We start from the raw sequence: 21,377 nt of genomic DNA, 5'->3' as shown, positions 1-21,377 counted from the left end.
AATCTTGGTATGTTACCATCTTAGATTTTTCCAGAGAGTAAGTCTCTATCTTTCTTTCTTCCACAGCAAAGATCTTGGGGAAGGTGGGAGAAAGCCTGAGCCGAATTTGTTGCGTCCGTCCACCAGTGGAACGTTTCACTTTTGTTGGTAAGTGGCAAAGAACCTTCTCTGCCCAACTCCTTTTCTGTGCTTTCCTCTCTTCCCCTGATGCTCCTTCCCTCTCCTCCCAAAGCTATTCCTTTTCTCTCCTTCCAGTCCCCATCATTTGGAGGCCACCTGTCTTTTCTCCATAGATCCCACTTACATCTGAAAGCCTCTCCAAGGAGGCACAGGAGTTCTGCCCCTCAAAACTCTTGATACCGAGACAGTATCATGGCTTTCGATGCTCAGACATGCCATCTAAGTCAGGTGTTGCCACTGATGGGCTGAAAGAGAGGGGCTTGCTTTCCTCCTACAGAACCTATAGAACTAGACCGGGGGTGGGGAACCTGCAGCCTTGAGGCCACATGTGGCCGTCTAGGTCCTTGGATTAGGCCTTTTGACTGAGTCCAAGTTTTACAGAACAAATCCTTTTATTAAGGGGATTTGTTCTTTGAAGTTTGGATTCGGTCAAAGGACCACACTCAAAGACCTAGAGGGCCAGAAGCTCCCCACCCTTGAACTAGACTGTAGGCTTTTTGAGAGAACCTTGGTTAGCCAAGGACTGAGAACAGGTATAGATAGCCAAGACATCTGTAAGTCTTGTTTTCTGGGAACCCAACATTTAACCCAGTGGACAGAACAAGTTAAATCTTCCCTCTTGGGGCACTGATGCCCGTGGCCCTTTGGGAGTATCCTCTATTCTTTCTCAAATTTCCAACCTCAGACATCTTGGGTTGGGATCAAATAGGATTTGATAGTTGAAGAAGATGGCAAGTGACCAAGGGGTGTGTGTGTGTGTGTGTGTGTGTGTGTGTGTGTGTGTGTGTGTGTACACAAGGGTACATTTACCTGAGAAAGATAAAGAGATGTCCAAAGCTTTCTAAGTGTCCTTATGGTCCGCCACAAGCAGGCAGAAAGGCAAACCCTAGCCTGAACACCACCAGAGCTGTTTTCTGCCTACCATCTCTTTAGCTATCCTAAAAAGAGAAGGATGCCTCATTACCCTTTATGGGTTGTCTCTTCCATGCCATGGGTATTACCCATGTAGGCAGCTCCCTTCCCTGTAGGGGAAAGGAGAAAGGGAAAGAAACCCTTCTGAGGTATCATCCTAAAAATTCTTTCTGTTTGCCTGTCATCAGTTCAATTGTTTGGGATGTGCTATGTCTGAGGTACCCAGTTAATTTAAGCCTTGATCAGTCTCTAATATCAGGGTCTCTCCCAGGCCTCCTAGACATTCAAATAAGCACATCAGGTGCCATAGACAGGCCTGAAGATGAGCTGACCCCCGGAGCTTCCTTCTGTTCTCCTTTCTTTCCCCAGATGAGAATGCCAATCTCGGCACGGTGATGCGGTATGAAGAGATCGGTGAGTGGGATGGGGAAGGGAAGGAAGGTTTTGGGAGGCTGAACCTAGACAGTTCAAATATAGGCTGAGGTGGGGATGCCCAATGGCCAATATTTAATCACAGAAGTCAGTTGTTTCTTCAGTCAGTGAGTCTGTCGCTGAACATTTTGTCTGCTATGTGCCAGGCACTGTGCTAAGTGCTTGGGATACAAAGAAAGGTAAAAGATAGTCCTTATAATCTAATGAGGGAAACAACTATGTATACACAAGCTATGGTACAGATACAGTGGAAATGATCAACAGAGGGAAGGTACTAACATTAAGAGGGGCTAGGAAAGACTTCCTATGAAAGGTAGGATTTTATCCAGCACTTAAAGGAAGCTGAGGAAGCCAGGAGATAGAGATGGGAAGGCAGTGCATTCCAGCATGGTGGATACCCCACCCCTTTCCTTTTCAGTTTTGATTTTGGTTTTGATTTTGAGATAACTAGATGGCTCAGTGGATAGAGTGCTGGGTCTGGAGTCAGGAAGACCTGAGTTCAAATTTGGCCTCAGACACTTACTACCTCTGTGACACTGGGGAAGTCCCTGTTTGCCTTAAGCCACTTGAGAAAGAAATGGCAAATCATTTCAGTATCTTTGCCAAGAAAGCCCTCTGGACAGCACTCACATGCTATGGTCCATGGGGTCACAAAGAGTTGGACGTCACTGAACACCAAAAACACAAAGAGAGTCAAGGCAAGGGAGAAGGGGCAGAGCTATTTGTGTTTGCACTAACAACAAATTCAGAAAAGTCATTTTTTTCTCCAGAGTCAACAGATACCATTTTTTTCCCAAGGTCATATTCCCAAGTTATCTCCCCAAGACAACAGCCCAGAGCCCTGGAGTTAGACCAGATCCCAAGAGGTGCTGAAATGCCCATACTAATAGACAATTTTCACTTCAGCGTCTCTCCCTCAGGTCTGAGAACTGAGAGTCAGGTTTCATGGCAAGCACAAAATGAACTTCCCTACCTCCAGGGGCTTTGGAAAGCATGCAAAAAAAAACCTAGAAAAAAATTATCCTCCACATTCGACATCAAGAGTCAGCAGTGTTTAAAGTAAGGATGATGGGGGACCAGGAAGTATCCTCCCACCTTTGGATAAATTTGTCTGTTAAATCCATGGGAACCGACAAGCCATCCCTCATCCTCACTTTTCAAAAATGAAAGGATACACCAAATGCCCCCTGCTCCCCCCATACACACATATAAATGGTCTCTTATACCTAGTGATCAGAGCCCCCACTCCTACTCCCTACCCTCCACCCTAAGTACCATTAACTTTTGTAAAATGGGTTCACACTGGAGAGGAAGCATGCTTCGTGGCCTTGGACAAAACACTTCACTCTCTGTGCGCCTCAGTTTGACCATCTATGCAATGAGCAGGTTGGATCATATCTCTAAGGCTCCTTCCAACTCAAACTTTCTGTGATTCTGTGCTGGGTTAGAATCAGGCATTGGATCCATTTTAAAGAGGTCATTCCAGGTCTCAGAAGTGATCTGGTTACGACTTTTACAGTAATGGCTATTTTCTTTCTCCGGCCTGAGTTGGACACAATAAATGAGAGCTCACTTACTGCTGGGCTTTCTACTTTTTCCTCTTCTTTGATCAACCAATCAGCAAGCATTTATTAAGTGCCATCTATATCCCAGGCCCTGTGCTAGACACTGGGGATGCAAATACAGAAGTAGTAGCTAGTCCCTTCCCTCAAGGAGCATACTGTCTTCTTAGATTCTTGGCTCTCTAACCACAGCCTCCTACTCCCCCTCACCCATCCCCCATGGTCCTTTAGGACACTCAGAAGGTGTAAGAATGGATAAAATAGAAAGAACTGAACACAAACTTTCCTCTTTGCCAATTTCCTGCTCATTGGAGCCCTTTACTAAAGAAATGGTCCCTTCCCAGCATTTCCCACCAGAGTTCAGAGTACTGTAGGGAGAGGACTTCCTTGAACTAAAGGCAAGTTTGCAAGTAGATTGCACAAGACTGCCCTCCATCCTGGGCCACTGCAGCACTAGAAAAATTAGGTAACTTGACCAAGGTGTATTAGTGATGAAGCTGGGCAGTGAAATCCACCATCCCTGGCTTTCCCAGAGCATGACGTCTTTTAATTTACTACTCAGCCCTCTCTTTTAGCTGAGATTCAGTCAGGAGATATGTGCCTAGGAGAGAAATACAGTTAACAAAAGCTTCTTGCTTCAAAGTTAACTCCTTATCTCTTACATAGAAAGTGTGTATTAAATGCTCATTCATGTATTCATTCACAAAAGAGGAAGCTGGAATTGTCAGTCCAGGGACTGGGCTTCTGTAGGAGGGGAGTGTCAAGGCAGAGAGCACATCATCTAGTCTCCATTTATCCTGATCCATATCTGACCACTGGACCCAGATGGCCAGAAAAGGAGAAAGTGAGGCTGGTGACCTTGCACAGCCTTCCTCACCTAAATCCAATGCACTTGCAAGTCATGGCATCATCTTCCTGATGTCATGGTCCTCTTCCAGCAGGCAGGACAAAAAACATCAACCTAGCACTATTCAGAACCACAGATTTTAGACCTAAAAGAGACCTTAGGAATCATTTAGTTCAAATAACCCTTTCATTTTACTTCAAAAGGAGAAAGAATGATGCTGATGGAGAAAGTGATTCCTCAAAGTCACATAGCGACTCATGGTAGAGCTGGAACCAGAACCCAGATCTCGAGCCCCGATCTGCCCAGTCTCCCACTTCTACCTTCAGACTGTCCAATAAGATAGAAAAAGGAGCTATGCTTCCTTAAATTTACCATGTTGATGCTTCCATCCCAGTATTGGCTTTTTTTTTTTGTACTCCTTGAAAGACAAAAGCTGTTTATAATCTTCTCTCAATTAGCATCTGAGGCCCCAGTTTCATTGTACCTCTCCAGATGACTGCTCACCTAGGGCTAGCCCAGACCACACCTTTGCCTCTTTAGCTGGAAGGCTTCCCAAATATTATTCTACTGGGTGGAATCATTACTGCCCTCCAGTGACCACAAAGGATATTGTGCACAGATAGTTGGTCCTCTGCTAAGCTCTCATTGACCCTGAAAAAGCCCACCCAACCCAGATTTAGCTTAGAGAAGAGGCTGGAAGCACCCACTTTTATTCTCGGTCTCCTTTAAAATCTCTCACATCATGCCAGGGTGAAAGAGTAAGTCACTGGCTCGGTACAGGAGAGTGAATAATATTAATGGGTAGGGAGGAAGCCGAGAGGGAGTGATTTCCCTGGGGAGGCTTCCAAATTTAGCTTTTAGAAAATCAGAATCAGAGCCCCTGAAGGGCTCTCTCTGCAGGTAGTTAACCCTGCATGATTAGAAAGAAGCCAACTGGGCCCCCACCTGGGATATCAAACTTGGATTCTCTTCCCTTGGCTTAGGTTAGGGCCATCGAAGGTGTCTAGGGAAAAGACTTGCTGGTGCTTCCTCTTCCTCAGATGGTCTGAAATGAGCAACCTCAGATATCTCCTGAGATTGCCAATGGAGGCCTCCATCATTAGACTCTCCTGGTCAATGTTAGACGAGTAGCTGAATTCCAAAATGGGGGACCAGACAAGGCAATTAACATGGTTCAGTGGGTAATCCAGTCTGTTCTTTGTTCTAGTCCCAATTCTACCACTAACAGCTGTGTAACCTTGGGAAAGTCACTTCATCTGAGCTTCATTTACTTCATCTGCAAAATATGGGTATTAGACTTGACCTCTAAAGACCAGGCCAGTTCTAATAGCCTATGTTCCAACCCTGAGACAGGCTGAGAGCTTTAAGGATGGAATTTTAACTTCTAGGAATTTTAGGTCCCAAAAGGACTTTAGAAACAATCAAGTCCAAACACTTAGATTTACAGTGTTTTTTTTTTACAGTTAATTTTTTAAGAGGCACAGTGGATAGAACACCAGGCCTGGAATCGGGGAGACCTGAGTTCAAATGTGGCCTCGAACTCTTACTAACTGTCTGACTCTGGGCAAGTCACTTATTAAACTGCTCTCAGACTCGGCTTCCTTATCTAGAAAGTGGGAATGATAAGAGGTCCTGCCATCCCTCAGAGGTGGAAGACTGTTGGCCCTGGAGTCAGTCAGATTTGTGTTAAAATCCCAGGTCTGCCCCCCCACCCCCACCCCGACCACCAATGTGACCTTGGCAAATAATATTACCTTGACGCCCTGTAAAGGAAGAAGTTGGACTAGGTGGCCTTTGAAGTCCTTCCCAGCTCTAAAGCAATGCTCCTCCAGTCCTGGGGTTAAAGGAGCAAATGTAAATGGAATGCCTTGCAAAGCAAGTGAAGAATGGCTTTAGGTGGTTACATCATTACTTCCTACAAGCACGGGTCTCTGGGGTGCATCCGCTCACCTGGGGCCATCTCTACAAAGGTTCCCTCGACCCAACAGAACCAGGGCCGGCCAGAGGGGCTGACCTGGGGGTGGGGGAGGAATGGGGATTGAATGCGTCCTCAGAGGAAGTCGCCCCCCTGAGTTGAATGGATTCCTGTGTTTCCCGGGCTCTCTGTTCCCTTTCCAAACTCTTGTTTCTCTCTCCCCAGAACTTCGCATCTTGCTGCTCTGCGGCAGTGACCTGCTGGAATCCTTCTGCATCCCTGGGCTCTGGAATGAGGCTGATGTGAGTAAGATGTTGCCACCCCAACGCAGGGGGAGGGGGTCGTAGGTGGGGGGGAACTCTTCCTCTTTCCCTCCCCTTCCCCTCCTCCCTCTGTGCTTGGCTTGAGCTGCTCTCACCTACCCTGACCTTTCCTTTGACACCATGTTCCCAGGACCTTGGACCCCCTGTTCAGGAGGAGGAGAAAAATCGCCTCCCTCAGCTCACTGTCCTGTTTAATTTGTACACATCCTCCTCCTTCTCAGTTTCCTCCTCTGACAAATGAGGGGGTTGGATGTGATGACCTCCTCGGTCTCTGACAGCTCTAAATCTACAGTCTTGTGTTCCGCCTCTTCTTCCTCCTCCTCCTCCTCCTCATTCATACTACCCTAGGGGTCCTGGGAAAATCATGCTCTGCCTTGGAAACATCTCATTTGAAGCTTCAAAAACAAAAACAACCCCATGCAAGCTGGAGAGGTCCAGAGCCCCCTCACCAGGGCACAGCTTTCTTCTCTTCTCTCCTCTTCTGTGCTTTAATAATAACAGCTAGCTTTTATATAACACTTTAAGGTTTGCAAAGCATTGTACACATGTTGTCTTATTTGATCATCACATCAGTCCTGGGAGGGAAGTACTATTATTATCTACATTTTACAAATGAGGAAACTGAGGCTGACAGAGGTTAAGTGACTTGCCCAGGGCCATACAACTACTAAGTCTCTGAGGCTGGATTTGAACTCCAGTCTTTCTGATTCCAAGTCTAGTATGCTACCACTAGGCCACCTAATGATTGACCACAATTCCGTTTCTTTACCTCATCATTCCCACCCCCCACCCCCCAAGGGAGATCCCTTTAGAAAAGGACTGCCTATCACCCAAGTATACACCTCTGCATGGGAGAGGGGAGGGAAGGATAGAAAAAAAATAGACAACACAGAGGTGAGCAGGACTTTTCTGCTTTGAACCTGAGGAAATTCAAATGAGATCCTATCTGTAAAGGAGATCATACTTGACATTGCCTGGCACACTGTAGGTGCTTAATAAATGCTTGTTCCTGTCTCCCCTGGGGTCAACTCTGCCTACTTTAAAGAAGTAAGAAAGTTCTGCTCCCCTCCCCCACCAAAAATGTTTTTGCCAGACCCAGCTTGACTGTACTAATGTATTCAGATATTCATTCCACAAGTCTTTGTTATACTTAGCCAGCGTGTACCAAGCAGTAGATGCTGTAAGACAGAGGAGTCAAACATGGCCCAATATAATTTTAAAACTCAATACACAGCCTGATCCTTATGGATGGTTTAGTTGCCCATTTAGTAGTCCAATTCTATTTGAATTTGATACCACTGCTGTAAGAGATTTTGGATTGTAAATTCCTTGAGGGCAAACAGTATCTTTTAAGATCTTTTTATCCCTAGTTAAGGCATTGGGGTGAGGAACCCTTGGGTCCAGTTCATAAAACTGGGCAAACAAACCAAGAGGAAAAATGTTACCAAAAGGAGAAGCGGTAGAACTGATGTCATCCAAGGCATCTTCATTTTTTACACTGGATATACGTTTTCAGTGGCATAGAGAGCACCTGATAAGGAAACTCTCTTGGCTAACACAGATCGACACTGATTTTTATGCTTAAAGACTTAGAGATTATGACTTTCCCAGAGTGATATAGCCAATATATGTCTGAGAAGGGATGTGAACCCAGATCTTCTTGACATGGAGGTCAACTCTTTATCCACTAGTTCTGCCTCTCGCCTTAAAGAAATATAGGATTAAAAAATAAAATAAAGAGATGATATAGTCATATAGTGAGAGTCAGGGATAAGTAACTGATGGTTGGCCCTGTGTCCTGCATTAGTATCCTTCTGATGTCAATTGAACATGAAGAAGGCCCCCAGCACATTGAAGTCACACACATAGAGTCACACAGAATGGGCAAACATGGAACCTACATCATTGGAGCATTGGAATGAGCTCCCAAACCCAGCATTTGCCTGAGTACCATGCACACATCAAGTATTTAAATGGTGGCTGGACTGATTGAATTGATACAAAGAAGTAGAAGACATAATCCTTGCCCTCAGGGGGCCTACAGTCTGGACAAACAAAGAATGCTGAACTATTAATAGTTGTGTGCAGCTTGCACCCACACAATTATTGCTCAAGGAATTCCAGGGAGTAAGAGCAGTAAGAGGGGACTGCGGTTGGAAGTGAGAAAGGCTATGATTTGAGAGGAAGATTAAGGACAAGGAACATTTAATGTCTAGTTCTAGTTTCAATGGAAACATTTTGAGTCAGGGCTCTGTCCTTATTAGGTGGAGGTGGGGAAACCCAGCCCTGGAGAAATTACACTGTTTGGGCTCTCCACCACACCCCTCCTCACTCGCCACCCCCAAACAATGTTTTTATTAGAAGAAAAAACACTGAACTCCCCCTCTCCCTTTAGTTCTAGGTTTAGTGCTTTAATTAACCGTCCCCCCTTCCACCGGCTTCAAAAGATCCTTCGAAGGTAAAAAGTAATGTTTGCCAAGTTCTGCAAGAGTGATTGGAGGAGGCTTCCCAGGTAGGACAAGCTGCAGCTGTCATCCCAGCCTCCTTGCTCTGGGGCATCTATGAGAAGAATAATAAAAATAATAACTGATATTTATACAGCTTTGGAAAGCTAGCTTAAAATGGAAAGGGCTGCCTTGGGAGGGAGTTTCCTTGCCCTTGGAAACTTCATTTGAAGGCATAAACAAGTGTAGAATTCAACCAAAAGTCAACATACTGTTCAGTGTACTGAAAAGGCTGCTAGCAATCATTCCAATCAGTCCTTCTGACCAAGCTTTTTAAATTATGCAAGTATTATGCCCATCTCAGCAACCTTCTTTTAACAGAATTGAGAGCCCCTATGGATGGCTAAGTGGCTCAGTGGATAGAATGCTGGGCCTGGAATTAAGAACTCATCTTCCTGAATTAAATTTGGCCTCAGACACTTACTATCCGTGTGACCATGGACAAGTCACTTCACCCTCTTTGCCTCAGTTTACCTCATCTGTAAAATGAACTGGAGAAGGAAATGGTAAACCACTCCAGTATCTTTGCCAAGAAAACCCCAAATGGGATCACAAAGAGTCTGATACAATTGAAATGACTGAACAACCATAACAACAGGTGTGAGAAAACAGAATCTCAAGGCTCGGATTCTGAAACTGTCATTTTGATTTACCAAGTTGTCTGATTCATGCAATTTCTAGTGGAAAAGAAAAGTTTTCAGTTGGCTGGCTCCCTATCTTGACCATCTTCCACGTCAATCAGTAAACATTTATTCACCAGGCTCTAAACTTCTCTTAATCTTTGGGGAAAACCAGCAGCTGAAAAATGAGACTGCCTTTCCTTCAGGCCTTCATATAATCTGAGCACCCCACAACCGCCCACCCCTCCCCCTACCTTGAGCAGATGAATCCCTCAGATATTAATGCGACCTCTCCTAACTCCCCAGAGTTACACAGATAACTGTGTTTAAGTTGGATCCCCCCACCTCCCCCCGCCAATGGAATATAGACTTCTTAAGGACAGGAAATATTTTGGTCTTGTTTTCATGTTGCCAGTACCTAGTAAATGCCTTCTACGCTGTTCTTCAACACTTCGGTGCCACTGTGATCTTATTCAACATGGGTGCAAAGCATCCACTATCCCCCCCCCCCCACCAAACTGTTCTCCTCTCCCTCCTCAGTTGCCTAGCTTCCCTCAGAGGTCAGATCAAGCGCTGTAGTCTACATAAGGCCTTATCTGATCTCCTCAGCTGCTATTACCCCTACCACAAAGTACCTTGCATTTACTGTGTGTATATGTATGTGTATATATGCACACGCATATGTATTTACTTATATATGTGCATGTTGTTTGCCCCCTATAGAATGGAAACTACTCGACGGCAGAGAATGTTTCCTTTTTCTTTGTATGCCAAGTGCCTAGCCCATAGTAGGCACTTCATAAATAGTGACCAGTTCATTCATTGGGTAGTCCTTGTAGATTACAGCTCAGCTATACCTTATCATCCTATATGACTCTTGTTCGTGTCCTGCCAAGAAGATAACAATCCTTTATTGTTGTTGTTTGGTTGTTTCAGTCGCGTCTGACTCTTCCTGACCCCATTTGGGGTTTTCTTAGCAAAAATACTGGAGTGGCTTGCCAGTTCTTTCTCCAACTCACTTTACGGATGAGGAAATTGAGGCAAACAGGGTTAAGTGACTTGCCCAGGGTCACAAAACTAATACATATCTCAGGTGGCGTCTTAACGGATGACTCTTAGTGACGTCAGACCCAACACTCCATCCACCGAACCACCTAGCTGCCCTAATAACAGTCTTATTGAATCCAATTAAAAATATTTTTCAAAATAGGAATTGTGTGAATCAGACAGCTTGATCATCAGGACACAGTTTCAAAATCTGAGTCCTAAAATTCTCGGGGGTTTTCATACCCCGGGTGAGCGTGCAGGGGTCTCTATTTTGTTAACAGGATATTCTGTCCACTCAACCTGCTTTGGGGGAAGGGTGGTGGGGATCTCCCTTTTGATTGCCTTCTCCACTGAGATTACCTTTGTCTACTTTGTACATGTCTTATATGTACCTGGTTGTTTACATATTGTCTTAACCATTAGAATGAGAACTTCTTGAGGGAGGGGGATGTTTTTGCTTTCCCTCATCTCCTCACTGCTTAGCACAGTGCCTCCCATATATTAAGCCCTTAAAATGATAGTTGACTGACTGATTGACCCCATTTGTTCCATCTTTCTGTCCCTATGTGAGCAGCTCACCTGATCTTCCATTTCCATCTCTTGGAGGGTACCTCCTGTGACTCTTCATCAGTAATATGTTGTAGCCTATCTATATCCACCTTACATCTCTCCATTATTCTTTAGCTGACTTACAGCTTTAATTCTTTGAATGCTGACTTTCCATGATTTACAGCCATGTGCCATCAGCAGAAGAATATTGGGGTTTTTTAATGGGCTTTTTTTCCGGCAGAATATTGAGGTCAGTGAGAGACCTACATACTTTCCCAAATGCAACCCTGCCTCTCCTACAACTCTTGCTTGAAAACAGTTCTTGGCTAAGTTCTCTGATGTTTCTGTCTAGGACTGATGGCTTAGTACTATGGGCTGTCTGTCCAAATGTAAATAGTTTTCTGGACAAATGTCACTCCACCTGGTTCTCCTTGTGTGGAGAGCGAAGCTGAAGTCTTCTGCGTGGTTATGGATCTCATCTGAGAGGCTCTGCAATGTTCAGTGCATCTCGGTTTGGTGAACATTTAGCAAGAACAGGGCCTGGGACTGGAGCTATGATTTCATTAGCATAGGGAACTCCCAGGTGAAGAATCTCCCTCTACAAGTGCAGGTTGGTCTCTTCTCTGCAGTTCAGTCTTGGAAAGTTTTGCCTGGAGCATTGAGAGGCTAAGTGGCTTAAATGGAGCCAGTACATATCAGAGAAAGAACTTGAACCCAGGTCTTCACGCCAGCTCTCTATCTGCCATGTCACATGACTAGTTCATTTATTAAGCACCTTCTACATCCAAAGGATTGTGCTAGGTGCAGGGAATACAAAGACAAACACTGGCCCTATCCTCACAGTGCTTACATCGCTGTAAAATCAGAATGCCCAAGGGAAAGAGCACTATTAATGGGGAGGAGATTGGGGGACAGAGGTGAGAAAAGGACCAGGAAAGGGATGGCCCTGAAACTGATCAAATGAGATAATGTATTGGGTGCTGGCCTAATACATAAGCTTTAATAGCTCAGAACAGAACTAAGACTTTTGGGACATACAGTATGTCAAGTGCTTTGCAGACCTTAAAATGCTATGTGTTAGGATTATTATCCTTGAAGGAGAAGAGGATTCTGGGAGGCGGAGATGAAGAAGGCACAGGGTACTCACACAAAGGCATAGGCAGGAGGTGGAGTACCATATTTAAGAAAGAAAGGGTTCATAGCATGGTTCGGTGGGAATATAGAGTTCATGAATGGGAATTGTACAGAATAAGGCTGGAGAGGTAGCTAAGAGCCAAAGTGTTGCCTTAACCGTCTGGCAAAGAGTTTTTATTTTATCCTAGAGACAATGGGGGAGCCCCTGAAGATTCCAAGTGACACGGTCACTTAGGCAGATGATTTTGGTAGCTTTGTGGAGGAGAGATTGAAAAGGGGGGAGACTGGAAGCAGGGAGACCAATTAGGAGACAATTACAGCAGCCCACAAAAGAGGTACTAAGGGTCTGAACAAGGCTGGTGGCTTCGGAAGTGTAGAGAAGGATGGATTTGAGGGATGTCGTAGAAGTAGAACTGACAAAGAATCCAATATGGTTCTGATTATCATCAATCTGGGCAAAAGGAAGGATAGTCTCCGTCCCAACAAAAATAGAGAAGTTTGGAGAAATGGCAGGTATAGGGAAGAAGATAATTCCATCGTGAACATGTTGAGTTTGAGGTAACCAGAGGAAATCTAGGAAGAAATATCCAGAAAATAGCTGGTGATGTGGAAGACTGGAGTTTAGGAGAAAGATTAGGGCTGGATATAACCTGAATAACCTGCATGGTAAAAAACCTGTTGAAGACTGTCCACCAGAATACATTTTAAGAGTATAAGGTCACCTCCATACTGAAATGAAGAACCATGGAGGGACCAGAGTGAAGATTACATAGATGAGGTATCTAACAAATACGTGTTCATCACCTTGCACACACTTCATAGAGAGCATACCTAAGAGGGAAGGAGCATTTATTAAGTACCTACTGTGTGCCCAGCACTGTGCTAAATACTTTACCAATATTATCCCATTTGATTTTTACAATAACACTGGGAGTTGCTGGTATTATTAAATCCCCATTTTGTTAATATCAGTTGGTGGTATTATTATCGCACCCATTTTACAGGTGAGGAAACTGAAGAAGACAGAGGTTAAGTGACTTCCCCAGGATCACACACCCAGCAAGGAAGTGTTTGAGGACAAATTAGAATTCAGGTCCTTCTGACTCCAGCGCAACCAGGTGGCGCAATAAATAAAGTGCCAGGCCTAGAGTCAGGAAGACTCATCTTCCTGAGTTCAAATCTGGCCTCATATACTTACAAGCTGTGTGACCCTGGGCAAGTCACTTCACCCTGTTTACCTCAGTTTCTTCATTTGTAAACTGAACTAGAGAAGGAAATGACAAACCACTCCAGCATCCTTGCCAAGAAAACCCCAGACGGTATCATGAAGAGTCGGACATGACTGAAAAATGAATAAACAGCAACAATTTTCTGACTCCAGGCCCGGAGCTCTATCCACTGAGCCACCTACACGCCTTTGAGATTATCTAGCTATTTAGTCCTAGAAGTCTCTAAGTCAAAGCATCTGCTTTACCCTCTCCCCTCAGTGAGGGTTTCTCCCATTTTAATAGGTGCCATTTGGTGAGTTTATCAAATGAAGACAGAGCCTGTGAGAGGAAAAAGGAGAGGCAGCAGGAATGTAATGAGGTCATTAAAGATGGCCATCATTACCCATTGCCCCCAAGAGAACGCATGCAAATCCAAAGCCCTGGCCTAGATAGCAGAGGACTCACAAACCCTAGACGATGGGGGTGATTAGAACCGTTGCTTCTTGGAAACTCTCCAAGATCCTGTCTCTTGTAGGCCTCCCACATCCTCTCCGAGGTCCTCTGAAACAGAGCAAGGAGAGAAGCTGCTAGTCCAAACAGGTCTGGGGAGAAGCAGCAGCCTCTCCACCCTTCTATAATGAATGGGTAAAGTGGAGAGTGGGGTGGCCTGCCCTGAACCCAGACTGAGAACAAGACAAGACAGAATCTACTCAATAATAAAAATACCAGGTCTTGCTTCAGCCCAGCAACAAACAGGCCACTGAACCTCTGTGGCTCTAGCCTCTGGTTCTCTGAAAGGCTCCTACCTTACACAAACATAATTATAGGTTTATAATCCTAGAGCTGGAAGGGGCCTCAAAAGCCATCCTGTCCAATGAGGGAGAAGGGAGGCAATATGGCGGAATGTTTAGCGAGTGGGCCTTAGAGTCAGGAGGGTCTGGGTTCAGATCCTAACTCTGTCCCCTACTGACTCTGAGTAAGTCACTTAACGTCTCAGAACTCTAGGCCAGAGGTGTCAAATCCGGGGCCCTTGCTGCATACTCTCAAGTACAGCAGATTAAAATGCAATTAGGAAATATTTAACAAAATAAATAAAAACACAATGGAACATAGATAATGTTAATATGTGGTTTTCTAAGTCAGTATGCATTGTATGGTTCTCCTTTCTGATTAAATTTAGTGCCACTGTTCTAGGAATCTCTCTACGACCCTAAGTTTCAAGACAGGTGCCAAGTTATACTGGCAGAGGTAGCCCTCCCCAGGATTTCCCTTCTCTGATTAAATCACAGGTCTGGTTCTTTTAAAAGTAGCTACTTAATTATTTACACTTATATTCATATATACACATAAATGGATAGATAATCTGGATAGATAGATGAATGAATAGACTCATGGGAAGAGATTCAATAAGCAGGGGGTAGGGAAAGAGTAAATAGATAGAAGTTTGGGAAACAGTTCACATGCATGGCCTAGAGGCATAGCAGTGAAGGGGAACATCAATTATCTGGACATCGGCTGGACCTCTCTCTTGCCCAAAAACAAAGCCGTCAACCATTTCTTTCCTTGAAATTTCAACCTTCAAAAGATGGAGAAACAAAGAAGAAATTTACATGATAATTCTGTTATATATTTGAAAAGAATAATAGTAGATTGGCAATTTCACATATGATCATTTTTTTAATTGTACTATGGGAGGGAAATGCTTGTTTTATTCCATAAATTAAAAATAAAATTAAAACAAAAAAATCAAAAAACCAATACATTCCAATTTTACATTAAAAAGATGGAGAAAAGAATGAGGGGAATTACTCTTCTGAATGTGATTCCTACTGAAAAGGAAGAATTGGTGCAGAAGTAGAAATGATGGCGACCTTGCAAGGGAAGGATCCACTCCATCTTAGACTTTTACGTAGGGAAGGAGAGGAAAGTCAGGCATAGTCTGGCATGCATTTGAAATTTAGGGAGAGCCTCTTTCATAGGAGCCAGAGAAAGGATAGGTAGGACTCCACCACCGTCTCTGTCTAAATTCACTTCTTCGGTACACTTCTGGGGGCGGCTAGGTGGCGCAGTGAATAGAGCTCAAAGCCTAGAGTCAGGAAGACCTGAGTTCAAATATAGCCTCAGACACTTAGTAGCTGTGTGATCCTGGGTATCGGTTTCCTCATCTGTAGAATGAGCTGGAGAAGGACATGGCAAACCACTCCAGCATCTTTGCTAAGAAAACCCCAAATGGAGTCACGAAGAGGAGGATATGACTCAACAGCAACATACCTCTGAGAAGACACAATATGTTTATACAATGGTTTTTAACCAATAATTTTGTGTATGATTATCTGGTGGGGGAAATTTTCACCCCCGATGGGGAAAATGAAGGCCAGAGAGGTAAAATGATTTAAGGCATAGATCAGAAATTAAATTAGAATGGGAAGGAACTTTAGAGGTAATTAAGTCCATTTTTAACAAATGATGGAACTGGGACAGCTAGGTGACCCTGGAGTCAGGAGGATCTAAGTTCAATTCTGCTTCAGACACTTACAAGCTGTGTGACCCTGGGCAAGTCACTTAACCCCAACTGACTCTGGAAAAAAAGAAAAAAAAACTGAGGCCCAGAGAAAGGAAATTACTTGTCTGGCACAGCCGAAGTTACAGTCAAGGGACAGGAAGACAGGTTTTCTATTTCTCCCTCCTTCCTTGCCCTCCCCTACCCCAAATCAACAAATGACCTCATTCTAGAATCACATTATATGGCAGCCCCATTTCTTTGTCAGTCAGTCAATTAACAAGCATTTATTAACCACCTTTTATGTGTCAGTCACTGTGAAAGCACTGGACATAGAAAAGCAAAAGCAATCATGGATCATCTGTTCTAATGGGGCAGATCACATTTAAAGAACCAGGCAAGACAAGGTATGGACAGAGTAGATAGAAGGTAATCTGCGAGGGAAAGGCACTAGTAGCTGGGTAGATGTCCTCCTGCAGAAGATGAGACTTGGGCTGAGTCAAGGAAGTCAAGGAAGCTAAGAAATTGGAGGTGAAGGCAGAGCATCTTGGTCATGGTGTTTGCTCTTTGCTATTTGATGTCTGGCATACAATAAAATCAAGGCCTGCTAGACATTAACAAGGAACTACAGAAGATGGGGCTCCCTGACCGAACAGAATGGAGAAGTCCAAAAGCTTTGTCGTTGAATTAAGTCCCAGCCCGATTCAACAGGGTATGTATGGGACAAAACTCCAATTTCTCAGAAGGCTCTAGTAATGATGAATCCTGTGACAGAGTAACATGTGATCCCCAGAATCACAGAGTTGGATAGGATCTTAGAGGTCCTCTAGTCCAGCCCCTGTCTTCTCTATAGCAAACCGGACAAGTGGTCATCCAGTTTTTGTGGGGAGACCTCCAAAGAAAAGGACACCCTTACCCTCTATGGGGGCCTATCATACTCTTGGACAGTTCTCTTGGCTGAGAAATTTTTCCTTACATTAAGCCTAAATTTGTGCGAGTTTCAATCATTCTCCTAGTTCTGCCTTTTTGGGGGGGCGGGGAGTACAAATCTAATCCCCATTCCAAGTACTTGAACAGAGATATCATGTCCCTACTGAGTCATCTCTCCTCCAGGATAAACATTCTAAGTTTCTTTTTGAATATGCCAAGAATCCAAGGTTCTTTCACCATCCTGGATTCTCTGCTTTAGACATTAATAATGATAATTCTTCCTAAACGTTGGTGGCCAGAGTGGATCACAAATTCCAGATGTAAGGAAGGGAAGGAGGGAACAAGCATTTATTAAGCACCTACTACGTGCCAGGTACTGTGCCAAGTGCTTTTCAAATATTATCTTAGTCTTCCCAAGGCAGAGCACAGTGGGACTGTCGTTGTCTTATTCCTGGAAGCTATGCATCTCAATCCAGACTAACTTTGCATTGACTTTCTTGGCTGCTATATCATGCTATCAATTCTCACTGAGCTTGTATTACCCCCATATGTTCCCCTAGATCTTTTCCAGACAAATTGCTACTTACCATTCCTCCCCTGGTTGATATTTTTGGATCCGAGTGTCCTATTTTGCATTTTCCCTATTTGATTTCATCTTACTCAATTACACCCAACGTTCCGGCCTAAATAGTAGTCACCTAAAGCTCTCTACAATCCGATTGCATCCTGCCTCTCTGACCTTACTTTACGCCAAGTCTCTCAACCCATGCCAGGCTAAGAGCTGCCCCATTGAGAGAAGGGGCAGCGGGATGTAGTAGATAGAACTCCTCAGACACTTAGCCGTTTGGGTGGCCCTGAGCCATTCACTTAACCCCCCTAGTCTTCAGGATGCTCATCTATAGATGGAGTCAATAACATCTGGGGTGCTCTCCTGAATTGTTATGAGGCTCAAGTAAGATAATGTATGAAAAGTGCTTTGAAATCTATAGCATTAGATAAATATCTATTATTATTACTAGTACTACTCCTCTTGCATCTTTAGCTAAGACAGAACAAGAAACTAAACAAAGGAAATAAACACAGGAAGAGCCCAGAGGCACCATCCGCTCCAAAAATAATTCCAGGACCCCAGGATAGAATGAGTAAAGGCAGAGATTCAGCTATTGAGGCTTGTGTGGTTTGTATCAGACAATTTAACTCAGGCCAGGAAACCTGCTGGACACTTCCACCCCCAGGATAAGCCAGCTGAGCTGATAAGGACTCGTGTGAACTTACTAGTTCCTGGGAGGGAGGCTCAGCTTGGAAGCTGCCTGAGAACTCCATTCCCCATGGGTTTAAAAAAAATCCAGCTTGTGACATGAACCTGGAATCCCCCTGTTCTTCCCTGGGCTCTAGCCATTGATAGGAATGGAAAGGATTTCCTCTGGGATTCTTAACTCAATGACCATTCATTTGTGTGCAGGCAGACAAATGTAAAGGTCAAGAGGTGGGAAGATTTTGTTCCCAGCTGCCTCTGCTCTTGTGGTACTCCTTCCTTCTGGGTGACTCAGAGGGATGGTTTGGCTGGCTGCGGTAAGGGTGGGGGCAGGGAGCAGGGAGAAGGGATTCTGGGTCATTCTGAAAGCCCTGGAGTCCCAGAGGGACTCTGCCAGGTTTTGTTTTTATTTCACCATGCAGCACGGGACATCGGCCATCGTGGGCTGACAGGAATAACCTGTAATTCCTCACTACTCACCTAAATTTATATACTTACTTCTCTACTGAAACACAACAGAATAATCATCAACACAAACTTAAGCCATGGCAGGTAGAAAGAAAAAAAATCCCTGCCCCCACCACACACACACACACACACACACACACACACACACACACACACACACAGCGGCAACAGAGCTTTGTAGGAATGAGCAACATAACAAGAACCATCAAAGTCTGTGGCCCCAGGCAGAGAGTGCTGGGTGAGGTTGTATGTGAGTCAAAGAAACTAAGACGGGATCACTGTGGGATAGGAAGCGTCCTCAAATTCCGCCAAGATGAGATCTGATACTCTACCTCCCCAAAGGGGTGATAATAATAAAAATCATAATATTATAATAGCTAACACTTCATATACACTAAGTGCTTTACAATTATTTTGTCATTATCATTATTTTATAGATGAGGAAATAGGTTAAATGATTTGCCCATAGTCACACAGCTAGCAAGTGCCTGAGGTCAGATTTGGACTCAAGTCTTCCTGACTCCAGGCCTGGCACTCTATCTTCTGGGCCAATTAGCCGATAGCAGGGCTGCTTGCTCCTCCCTAGATTACACCACAAGTGTGTAATTGAGAGCCACCCTCCCCTCCCCCCACCTTCCCCACCTCCACTTTGGACAAGGGGAGAAAAAAGATGATAAGTTAGGTGTGCATGGAGTGGGTCCCTAACATGCCTGGACAAAAGAATATAAATATTAATTGCTGAAACCTCACAAGATACCTCGGGGTTTACTGGCTAGCTTTCTTAAGGACCATGCCTTAAATCAAAATCACTCTGGCTTTCGTTGATTGGCCAACAGTAAGTACCAGCCCTAGCCTCTCTTGGTCTTTATTTGGTCCCTGATGGCTCAGAGTGAATCAAAATAGCAACTGGTTCTGTTTTGGCCAGAAACCCTGAGGGTCTCCCGTTCCCAGATTTATTTATTTATTTTCAACTAGGTAAAAGAGGCCATTCTTCGCCTCATTTTTTACCTAGCCTTAATCAAACTTGGTCAAACAGAGACCTGGGAAAGACCTTAAAAAGGCCAAGGTCTCCCACTGCATCCAAGGCCACCCCCAGTCATCCTGACCTAGATCTTGCTGCTGGACCCAGATGTCTCCGGAGGACAGAGTGAAGCTGGTGACTTTGCACAGCTCTCCCTCACTTAAATCCAATTCACCTGCAAGTCATGGCATCACCTTCCTGATGTCATAGTCCTCTTCGACAACGTGCCTGGATGCCTCCCCCCTGGGGGCAAATGTTACTATTGGCCTCTCTCTTGCCCCTGGGAAAGTGAGTAAAGTAGAACATGCGACATATGATTTTGAACCTATCATAGGAAGGATTCCTTTTGGGGGACGTGGTGGGGAAGGGTTCCTAGAAGACTGGGCAGCAGTAAGGTAGTGGGTAGAGTGCTAGGATCCAAATGAGAACTTGTCTTATCGTTGTCAAACCAGCCCAGTGAAATCTGCTCTCAGAGGAAGGGCCAAAGTTAATGCTTCCCCAGGGTATGTCTGTACCCCCAGCCAGCCAGCCAGTGCTCCATGGAGGCCTCTGCATTGCTATGAATTGAGCTAAGGAGAGAATCAAGCAAGAGCATTAATGTAGAGAACCAGGGGACCTCAAGCAGCATCTAGTCCAGCACCAGTCAAAGGGCCGCACTCGAGGACCTAGAGGCCCACCTGTAGTCTCGAGGCTGCAGGTTCCCCACCCCTTCCAGTCCAACCCCATCATTATACAGATAAGGAAACTGACCCCCACAAAGTTAAGTGACTTTCCCTAGCTCAGACCCCTAGTAAGTGGCATGTCCTTTGATTCCTGAATCAGTATTCTTTCTTCTCTACCATGCTGCCACCTCAGATTGACTGAATAAGCATTTATTAAGCACCCAATACATGCCAGATACCATGCTAGACACTGGAGATAAATACCAGACTGATGATTTCATTGGTATGGGGAACTGTTGGGCCTTCTTAACATGTCTGCCTCCACTCAGTGAGCAGGGTGTATGGCCTGTTTGTTCTACAGAGGCCTCTCAATGAGGGGCGGGGAGGGAAGGGAGACCTGATTTACTCCAGGTGTGCACCTTCACAGGCACTGAGTCAGCATCAGCTGGGTGGAGAGAGGAGGATGGAAACTCCCTTTAATTTGCAGTCCAACCAAAGCACCCTCTAACCACCATTATCTCCATGACTCCCCCCGTTTACTTAGGAACAGATGAGATGTCCCCCTATCCTTCAAGGTGGGCAAGAAGTTTACCTGGTTTCTCCTGAACTATAGCAAGGCTTGGTGGCAGAAGTGGGTGGTGGGAAGACCTGGAGAAGCAAAGGAACCTGCTTCTGAGTCCTGTCCCTGACAGTGCTTACTAGTTGTCTGACTCTGGGGAAGTCCTGTCTCTTTGAACATCAGTCTCCCTATGTGTGAAATCACCACAGTCACATCTATGGCGCTCACTCAGGGAAAGTGGTTGTGATAACCAAATGAGATAATGAATAGAAAGCACTTTGTGGCCTTAAAGTTTCTCTCTCTCTCTCTCTCTCTCTCTCTCTCTCTCTCTCTCTCTCTCTCTCTCTCTCTCTCTCTCTCTCTCTCTCTCTCATATATATATATATATATATATACATATATATATATATATATATATATATATATCTTTATATATCTTTCTCTCCTTCCCTCCCTCTATTTTGAGTTTCATCTGTGTCTTTTTGCCTTTCCCTCCTCCCTCCCTCACCCCCTCCCTCTCCTCCTTCTCCTCTTCTTCTTCCCCCCTCTCCCCATCCTCTTCCTTTGCCCCATCCCATTTCTCTTTCCCCTTTCCTCTCCCCGTCTCCTCTTCTCTCTATATGTGTGTGTTATTGTCCTCCTCCTCCCCACCCCCCACTCACTATCCCTTATTCCCAAGCTAGAATGCAAGCAGAACAGATGGCATTATGTGAAAGGCCAATGATAACAACTCGTGTCCCCCAGATATC

At 44.7% G+C, this 21,377-nt stretch overlaps 1 protein-coding gene across 1 annotated transcript in view; it reads left to right on the top strand.

The window, feature by feature from the left end:
- Positions 1-21,377, top strand: part of NMNAT2 (nicotinamide nucleotide adenylyltransferase 2) — a 195,776-nt gene that overhangs the window by 162,894 nt on the left and 11,505 nt on the right. Inside the window, exons 6-8 of the mRNA XM_036755511.1 lie at positions 67-147; positions 1,462-1,506; positions 6,074-6,150. Of these exons, the coding sequence (XP_036611406.1) occupies positions 67-147; positions 1,462-1,506; positions 6,074-6,150 (203 nt within the window). The remainder of the gene's footprint in view (positions 1-66; positions 148-1,461; positions 1,507-6,073; positions 6,151-21,377) is intronic.

Source organism: Trichosurus vulpecula, chromosome 4 (genome assembly GCF_011100635.1).
Source record: "Trichosurus vulpecula isolate mTriVul1 chromosome 4, mTriVul1.pri, whole genome shotgun sequence".
Taxonomy (NCBI): Eukaryota; Metazoa; Chordata; class Mammalia; order Diprotodontia; family Phalangeridae; genus Trichosurus; species Trichosurus vulpecula.
The sequence above is the reverse complement of the archived record's forward strand: the minus strand, read 5'-3'. Positions and strand labels throughout refer to the sequence as shown.